At 32.0% G+C, this 10,266-nt stretch overlaps 1 protein-coding gene across 1 annotated transcript; it reads left to right on the top strand.

Moving 5' to 3' along the window:
* Window positions 1-323: 323 nt before the first annotated feature.
* On the top strand, window positions 324-2,323 carry LOC148197846 (chalcone synthase). Its single transcript, XM_088114762.1, has 2 exons — window positions 324-591; window positions 1,065-2,323. The coding sequence occupies exons 1-2, from the start codon at window positions 414-416 to the stop codon at window positions 2,060-2,062; spliced, it is 1,176 nt and encodes a 391-aa protein (XP_087970888.1). The 5' UTR covers window positions 324-413; the 3' UTR covers window positions 2,063-2,323.
* The last annotated feature ends 7,943 nt before the right edge of the window (window positions 2,324-10,266 follow it).

The following is a 10,266-nucleotide window of genomic DNA, read 5'->3' as shown; positions in this document are numbered from 1 at the left end:
ATTTGTATGTATGAGAAAATTGTGATGAGAAGAATGGTTGGTAAATGGTGGTGTAACATTAGAGTGGAGCATGTAATAAATTGCATGATGACGTAGTTGGGAGAAGAAGGTTGTTTTGGTAGGAAGAAGAGGAACGGGTAGGAAGAAGGAGAAGTTGCAATGTGGAGAAATGGAATAATAATAGATGTGGCTCCAAATCTACCGCAGGTTAATCTGCCTACCCCCAATCCACGTGTCTCTTAATCTGCCCGTCCCTCAAACCTACTCGCTTCTTCATCGTCCCCTCTCAATGCCTCCTTCTATTTATACACGCACCCTCCATTCTCAAACCACCTCACTCACCTTTCATCTCTCTCACTCACTCTCTTCTAACCGCTTTCTCTCCTTTACCTCTGCCATTCACGCACCTCCAGATGGTCACAGTCGAGGAAATCCGCAACGCCCAGCGCTCCCATGGCCCCGCCACCATTCTCGCCTTCGGCACCGCCACGCCCTCCAACTGCGTCTCCCAAGAGGATTACCCCGACTACTACTTCCGCATTACCAACAGCCAACACATGACCGACCTCAAGGAAAAGTTCAAGCGCATGTGTACGTACTCTCAACTCCTTTTTATGCTTTCTTCCTCTCACTCACTTTTTTAATTCGTTCATATTTGGAATGTTTTTCTTTGTGTACAGTTTTATATTTTTAATCAGTCATGATACTAATTTTCTGTCTGAATTTTAGGTCCATTTAAAGCTTACTTTCAGTGTTAGGTGAAACTTGACCAACCTTTGGTAAACTGGAGTTCATGGAAGTTTTAATTATGATAATAAGAGAAAAGAAAAGAGGTTTAGCTTTTCGGTTATACTCCTCAACAGTTTTTTTTTAGTAGTTCTGGTTTCTTAATTAGTTTCTTTAAGCAAGATGAGAAAAATCATTTATTAGTGCACCGGTGGTATTCAAAGAATTTGTGGGCAAGGTGTCGTTGAAACTGTGTCAAAACAAAAAAAGGTTATTTTTGTGGCTGATGTGATTACCTTTTGAAGTAAAAAGTGAGGGAAGTGATTTCAATTGTACAGGTGAAAAGTCGATGATAAAGAAGCGTTACATGCACCTGACGGAGGAGTTTCTGAAGGAGAATCCAAACATGTGTGCGTACATGGCGCCGTCGCTTGACGTGAGGCAGGACATAGTGGTTGTGGAAGTGCCGAAGCTCGGAAAAGAAGCGGCGAGGAAGGCGATAAAGGAGTGGGGCCAACCCAAATCAAAGATCACGCACCTGGTGTTTTGCACCACTTCAGGCGTCGACATGCCTGGAGCGGATTACCAGCTCACCAAGCTTCTCGGCCTCAGGCCTTCCGTGAAGCGTCTCATGATGTACCAGCAGGGCTGCTTCGCCGGCGGCACCGTGCTCCGTCTCGCCAAGGACCTCGCCGAGAACAACAAGGGCGCCCGCGTCCTCGTAGTCTGCTCCGAAATCACGGCCGTGACTTTCCGCGGCCCGTCCGATGCCCACCTCGACTCCCTCGTCGGCCAGGCTCTATTCGGGGACGGCGCGGCCGCGATGATCATCGGAGCGGATCCTGACAGAACCGTAGAACGTCCGATATTTGAAATGGTATCGGCCTCCCAGACCATTCTGCCGGACTCTGACGGTGCCATCGACGGGCACTTGAGGGAGGTGGGACTAACATTTCACCTCCTGAAAGACGTGCCCGGAATCATCTCGAAGAACATTGAGAAGAGTCTGACGGAGGCGTTTGCGCCGATTGGGATTAATGACTGGAACTCGATCTTTTGGATTGCACATCCGGGTGGACCGGCGATTCTGGACCAGGTGGAGGAGAAGCTCCGGCTGAAACCGGAGAAACTCCGGTCCACTCGGCACGTTCTGAGCGAATATGGAAACATGTCAAGTGCATGTGTTTTGTTCATTCTGGATGAAATGAGGAAGAAGTCGAAGGAGGAAGGGAAGGGTAGCACCGGAGAAGGGCTAGAGTGGGGGGTTTTATTCGGGTTCGGACCGGGTCTAACCGTTGAGACGGTTGTGCTGCACAGCGTTCCGTTGGAGGGGTGAGTGAACGTGAACGTGATGGTGATGATATGAGTGGATCATACTATGGAAAAGTAGTATATCACTGTATAATAACTACTAATAAGGAAAGACCTCCAGAATCTGAGGAAAAGTGTGATTATGTTAATTAGTGTAAAATTTGATTAAGGATTGATGTTAGCATAAAGCATATCAGTGGAAAGATGATGGTGTCTGTGATTGAACTTGTGAAAGTTTTAGTGCTTAATGCCATTGAATTTGGTTTTGGTGCTTTTACTGTTAAAATGATCCATGGTCACGAGGTCCCTTGGCTCTTTCGTCTTCTCATGTGAACCCAATCATCAAACTACAATTATTTAAGGTTATAACTGGACGACAAAAACAAACATCTTTTCTCTGTACAGCTATTTTATAACTTTTTTTATTCAATAGTTTAGTGTATATTTTCATTAAATATCTAGTTATACAAAAAATATGGTTAAATAGTTTGTATTCTTAAAAAATTGGATGTAAAATTTAAATTTTTCAAATTTTAATATATTTTTATCTTTAAATATTAAAAATAAGGTATATTTATTTTATTCTAACATTAATTCTTTTTATATGTTAAAGGTACAAATTTAACTCATCAATTAAACTAAACAACTGTATCTATTAATTTTTTTAATTTGAAAATTAAACTATTTCAAAATTTGGATCAAGATAAATTTATTTTATGTCAAAATTTAACCCTAAAGAATGTAAAAAATGTTATTTTTATTTTAGAAATGAACATCTAAACGAGCATTTTTGTTTAGAAAATTATATGTAGTTATATAAAATTTAATAGGTTGAGAAATTAAACGTATTAGAGATACCTCCTTAATTAACCTCATTTTTAAGAGAGAAAAGTCAAGAGAAAGGTTAACAAATGACTCAGCTATTTCTAATAAAATGTAAATTTTCATAAAATTAGTATTAAAGAACATTTATTAAGCTTTAAAATGCGAATTTGAATACAGCGTTCTATTCCTTTGTACATATTATAAGACAAAAAGGGTTTGGCACACTTCAATTAAATAAACTTTACGTGATTAGAAAAATTAAAATGTTAATCAATTTAAATAATAGAACGAATAATTAAGTTTGCCTCGTAATAACTATAGTTTCAAAGATTTTTGCTCTTCACGCGGATTGATAACAGTGAGTAAATAGTTTTCTGAAATATTTATATTAAAATATTTCAATCTCTTAATAAATGCACATTTCTATAGAGATAAAATGGTTAATTTTGAGACAAAATAGAAATGAAAAAAATAACTATTAATCACTTTTGATTTGAATTTTAAAGAATTAAAATATTTTTATTTAATAAATAGAAAATAATTGATTTTGAGGTAAATTTTAAATAAAAAGGTTACTGTTTTATTCAATGAGGAGAACATTGTTCGATTTGAATTTTCTTAAAAATTAAAATTGTAGTAGTATTAGGATTACTTTTATTTTAATAATACTACAAGAAAATCATTATATAGTAAAAAAATAATTAACTAGAGGCTAATTTAATGTTAAATACTAATTTAAATTCTAATTCACAATTTAATTATATTTTTATTGATAATAAAAATTATTTTAGATATCAATAACTTTTAATATATGAAATAAAGTTTAACTTAGTTAATATAATAACTAATTATTTTTTATTTTAAATTTAATTTTGTAAAGTTAAAAAGATAAAAATGACATTTAATACGTGTGAATTTATAACCATAACGTAAATCTATAGTCCTTCCATTTCAAAACAATAATGGTGTAAACTTATCGCTCACTAAATAAAAATATTTAATTAGTATAAAATAAAATACCCTTAAATTTTCAACTACTACTGCGTCTACGGACACTTTATTAATTACTCTTAATTATAAAAAGAAATACTATTTAAAATATTATTTAGAAACAATTATTTTAGAAAAAAAAAGCTCAAATGCCTATATTTAAAATGATTGGAATGCTTTTTTTTCCAAAATTATTTCTGATATGATTTAAACCTTTCATTCATCTCAATATCTTGTTTCATCAAGATAATGTATATAAAATCTTTTAGATAATAACTAAATTTTTTTTTCTGTGATATCGATAATGGATAAGAAAAAAGATCTAGATTTATGGAAAGTAGCTTGGTAGAGAATGAGACTCATGTCATACATAATTTTAAGATTTTAAAGAACCATACACAATATTAAGTATGTGACCATGTTTGTAAGCTATTATTTATTGTTGTTACTATCGTTAATATATAATCACTACTCAATATTCCTATGAAAGCATTCAATTTTAAAAGCATCAAGATAAAACAAGAGATGGACATGAGTTTATATACACATAAGATACCTCCATTAGTAAGAGGCCTTTTGGAGTGGTACCAAAAGAAAATCCGTAAGGGGTTAGCCCAAAACGGACAATATCTTACCTATGTGGAGATCTGTATGTGTGTGTTGAATCTCCTTACACCTTTAAGCTTTTCGAGATGTTCACTTGCTCCACCGAACAATATGGACACTTAATTTTCTCAAACAACTTAATCTAACTATGTAGATATCTCACCTAGATAATCGATCAGACCTCATGCCCCAATTGAGCTAACCATATGCTCCATCGATCGATGAGTTCCTAAATTAGATTTCAAATCCGGTGAGTTTCCTAAACCAAATTTTGAAATCTGGTGAGTTCCTAAATTGGATTTCAAAATCCAATGTGTTTCCTAAAGTCAATTTGGTGGAGCATGATGAGAGCTTGGTGGAGCATGTGGAGAGCTTGATGGACCATTAGTAAAGCTCGGTGTAACATGAGAAAAAATGGAGCATGAGGAGAGAAAACTCTAGATGAAGTCTTCATAATAGCCAAGTACATTAAAGATCTAACATGATAACTGTTGAACCTCGACTCTTATGGCTCACTAGACTTGGGTATAGAGCTCCTATGTCATAATGAATGAACCAACCTAAAATGTGTATTATGTGAAAAGACCAACCTATCCAAACCCACGCCTGAAAATAGCCCAAAAAATTCACAATCATATATAACAATTGTCATCTACCCTAAAGTTTAATAATTTCACAATATAATCAAGACATCAAAACAAAGCTTTTGATATTAATATATATACAAAGAAAAATACTTATATATGAAGGATAATACAAAAGCAAGGGAAACAAATATAAAAAAATATATATTGTACACACTTAACTAATAGGGTTAACACTTGAATTATCCATAGTGGACTCGTCACCTAACGCAACCGAAATTGCGGTGAGACGACAAATGAGAATTTTAAAAAAAAAAATGAACAATTCTTTTATAAAAGAAGTTGCCACCATAATTTATTGAGAAAAATTATGGAAAACCTAAAAAGAATGGTCAACGTAACCAAATTTTGAGTTCGGAAATCGATTTCGTGTGAAGAAGGTATTAGCACCCCAACGTCCATATTTTTAAATTATTTTGTCCCAACAAGGATTGACTTTGGTTCTAAGTATTCTAAAAATGAGAAATCAAAGTTATGTAGTTATTTTTGGACTTCTTTATTGAAAATGTTGATATTTTTTATTTTGATATTTTTATATATTTTTTAAAATTATTTTTAATAAATGGTGTCCCAACCAAACAAACGTAAAAACAAGTGAAAGATGAAACTATTTTTTATTATTAAAGATTTTGTATATTTTTTTAATTTTTACATGGTTGACAAAAATTAAAGTATTAAATACTAGAACGATGTGTATAATCACACGAATAATCATACCAGTTTAAAAATACAAGAAAATATTTTTCATGTTTTTATGGGTTAAATATGCTTTTAGTCCCTAAACTATCATGCTATTTTGGATTTCGTCCCTCTTCGAAAGGTTTGTTCATTTTCGTCCTCTTAGTTTGGAAACTCGTATTTTTAGTCCTTAAAAAGTAACGACGTTAGATTTTCTGTGAGGTGGCTAACAGTGAGCCACATGTGATACCATCTTCCCTCATAAGTGTGTGCCACATTGCTTCTTCTTCTTTTTTTTTTTTTTTGAAATTAGATTAAGTATGTGCCACGTATATTTTCTTTTCTGAAATCAGATAAGGGGTTTTTTGTTCGTGAAAATAATTAGGGTTCTTAAGTTATCTTGAATCAATTGAAGGAAAATTAGTTTTACTCGAAGCAAGGAAGAAAGGAAGCAAGCAAGGTGGTCGTTGCAGTGGTCGTGAAAGAAACGATGGCGGTGAAAGAAAGACGTAAGCAATCATGGTAATTTTTTTGTTTTCTTTTTCGTTTAGGATTGATGGAATTTGGGCGTAATTATTCACAGATAAAATAATGGCAAAGGGTGGCGAAATTTCAAGTCTCCGCCATTACTAGCCCCAATTATCTCACCCATAGATAAATTGGACTGAAGCAACAAATCCCTATCCCCTAATTCAGGAAGTGACTGAACACTCTAGTTCACCCCGAAATCATCACTAGAGCAAGCAACATTAGGCTTGACCTGATTCACCCCACTAGCTTGCATCAATTTCTTAGCAGCTGAAGCCATGCCATTTGCAAACCTATGATGATGATGGTTATTATGGTAATGGTGTTGTTGTGAGAGTCTATACCTTGAAGACACATAAACCGAGGGACTAGGAGTGCTAGGCCTAGAAACACAAGGTGTGGAATTGCCATTGTCGATTCTGCCAGAACATGATTTTGAAGGGTGTGGGCGAACCTGTCCGTGTTCGTTGTTGTTCTCTTTGGAAAGCTTCATGGAACATTGTGATTGTTTTCTTTGAGAGACAAAACATCCCATTGGAAATGGGGTTTCGAAGTTCTCGTCGACGGCGGGATCAGACTCCGACCGTGGGTGGCGCTGCACGGCAGGGGACATGAATCGGGAGCTGACCTCTCGGACCCTAGGTCGCCGCTGGGTGGGAGGCAAAGGAGATGACAGAAGGGCGGTGAGATTGGGGTTGTCCTCTTGCATGATCTGAACCTGCACCATGGGAAACCCCAAATGGATGAAAATGGAGACTTAGGGGAGGGAACAATGGTGGGTGTGAAAGAGATGAGCGAAAGTTTTGAGTGATTGGGGGAGAAGAAGGAAGAGTTTGGGGAAAACGTGGCAAATACTTAATCTCACTTCAGAAAAGAAGGCAACGTGGCACACACTTATGAGGGAAGCTGACATCACACATGGCACACCGTTAGCCACCTCACAGAAAATCTAATGTCGTTGCTTTTATAAGGACTAAATATACGAGTTTCAAAACTAAGAGGACAAAAATAACCAAACCTTTCGAAAAGGGACAAAACCCAAAATAGAATGATAGTATAGGGATTAAAATCATATTTAACCCTTTTTTTATTTGATTATCAAACAAATATGATACTTGACAATCAATAGTAGTTTTAAATTATTATGAAAAATTCAATTATAAAGTAAATTTGGGACTTAATATGATAACAAAATTTTTTAATATTATTATAAAATTTTATAATTTTTATTAGAAAAAATGGTTTATAAGTGAAAATAGAAAGAGTGACAAAACTATTATGAGAGTGCCAATAAAAAAACATACCTAAGAGCATAATTTAAACTAAAAGAAAGGAGGTGAAGAAATAAAAACCTAAGTGAAAGAAGTAATGATAGTCCAACCGATATGTAAGTGAAAATGAAGGTTTTAGGAGATGAAAATGATGATGTAGTTATGTAGAATATTGTTATAATGTTTGGTGATGGTTTTGTACGGTGAAAGAAAATGGGGAATGATGATAATATGGTAAAAGTGATAAAATTATGAATATAATAAACAAGAGTGATGGTGTGGGGAAAAGAGATGTATGTCTCTTTATGTTTATGTGTGCCTCTTCATATGATATGTTGTGTATTTATACACACATTAAAATTATAATCTAGCTTTAGTTGTAAATGAACAATATAAAAAAAGAATTGATATGATGTCAACACATTACAAAAATCAAATCATAGCATAATATCCGAGATATTGATTTTAATTATTATATATTTTTTATTTCTTTTTATGCTAAAATTAAAGTTTGAAAATCTAAAAAAAATTTATTTCATTTTATATCTTGTATTTTTATTTTTTTAAAATAAATTTATTTCACGAAATTGAGTGTTAACATTGAGAATGGAGAAAAAAGATATGACTCATAAAAGATGTTGAAAATTTTGACAAGATAGCCAAATAAAATGGAAAAATCAACAAATAATCGAGTGGAGTAGAGAACTTAACAACACAGTCGAGTAGCGTAGATAAACTAACTAAAATACTGAGTAGCTCGAAGACAATAAAAAAAACTAAAATAGCTTAATGAGAACATGAAAAGCTCGGATAACCAAATATTCATAATACTAATATATAAAATTCCAAAAAAGTTTTCCATAACCTCAAATTACTTATCATTTTTAAAAGAATATTCTACTACATATTATCTTTTAAGTGATTATATCGTGAAATCAATCAACAGCACTGCACGCAATATTAATTTCATTATTATACATGAAATTAAAATTATTATCATATCAAGTAGATTTAACATTTATAACAATATAGCTTAATTTCAAACTTCTAAAAATAGAATTAAATATAATGAAAAATCAATCATCTTTTATCAGGTCAATAACTACCATAACCTTTTTATTATATATCATTAAATAATAATTTCACTATTTTATTATTTTGTTCATATAAATGAAAATTATTATTTTCTTCATAAAAGTTTTTAAACTTATTATTTCATAAAATTAATTACCAGCATTGTAATATCAATTGTATTATCAATTTCATTTATTATATTTAATAACAAAAATTACAACAATATAACCTAATTTTATTATATCTTTTTAAATTATAGTTCCACTATTTTATTATTTTCATATATAAAATAAAAATAATTTAAAAAAAAATAAACAATCCGTGCTTTTGCACGTGTCAATAGCCTATTATATAAAAAGAAAATTACAAAGAAATATATATGAAAAGTTAAATAATGACTCATATTAATTCAGTAATAAAGTTAAATAACTTAATATTTATTAAGAAATTGTAATATCTTGATATGAATGTCATTGTTAGGAAACTTGAAAATGTAATATGCTCACATGTTAAACATTTCCACACAAAAACAATATTTTGACACTATTCACTATTAACTATATCCTAATCTAAATCCAAGTTTGACTCCACTAGTTTCACAATTTGTTAGATCATACCACAATGTTTTATCTCATATATTTTGACTCTTATTTTTTTTTCCACCATTAATAAAACATATGATATTTAATGGATATATAAAAATTTGGTTGTAATAAAGAACCAAAATGCAAAATATTAAGATGGCAAATAATAGAAGTCCTGACCCATCTTCATTTTCATTACCACCGACGACAAATAATTAAATGGGTCCATTTTTTTTATTATCAATATCTCATTCTAAAAATGTGTATATAAAGTAGAACTACCTAAAATCATTTTCAATATCTTCAATATTGTCTCTCTATGGTCTATAAATATCAACATGAATACAATATAATATCTAACAAGAAGACATCGTGCACAATACGTTTATTTATAATGTCCAACAAACAAAGAAAACGACTTTACTTATTTTAAGCACACTTTTGTTATACATAAGAACTCCCACCTTTATAAATTAATGCACATTCATTAACAAATAATCAAATACCTAAAATATGTAATAATGGTGTAAGAATCCTTGTTCAACTTTTGATCACATATGACGTAATCTATATATTTAAAGCATTAGTAAATTAAGAATATCTCCTTTTATTAATAGGTTTCCGTGTTTAATATTATGACCCAAATATTGGTTCAACATACCTTCCCAATTGAGATTTCATAATGAATTCTTATCTTTGGAGAATTATGTACAAAATTACAAAAACAACATATTCCATAATATCACACAAACAACATAATAACTGTGAATTTAACATTTTCAAATAAAATTACCAATCAGAACATTCAACAAGCAAAAAATATATATATAATATCATAATATTTCATTTCAACAATTTGAAAAAGGACGAACATCCATAGGTTAAACCACTAATAAGTACGATGCATCTTTTTATACATAAGAACGTAGCAGTTTTATACTTCATGACTTTAGCCTTTAAATTTAATTCTTACATTATAAAAAAAAAAATCATCTAAAAGAGTATCTTACCAAAGGAAATTATAAGATA

This window comes from Vigna umbellata, chromosome 5 (genome assembly GCF_029865625.1).
Source record: "Vigna umbellata cultivar VRB3 chromosome 5, Vumbellata_1.0, whole genome shotgun sequence".
NCBI classification, from domain to species: Eukaryota; Viridiplantae; Streptophyta; class Magnoliopsida; order Fabales; family Fabaceae; genus Vigna; species Vigna umbellata.
This window is presented reverse-complemented; position numbering and strand designations above follow the sequence as displayed.

What these genes read in the sequence shown, in the direction of transcription:
- LOC148197846 (XM_088114762.1), top strand. Translation starts at nt 414, where the DNA reads ATGGTCACAGTCGAGGAAATCCGCAACGCCCAGCGCTCCCATGGCCCC. An exon ending in GGAAAAGTTCAAGCGCATGT is followed by an intron (nt 592 to 1,064) that starts GTACGTACTCTC and finishes TCAATTGTACAG; the next exon opens with GTGAAAAGTCGATGATAAAG.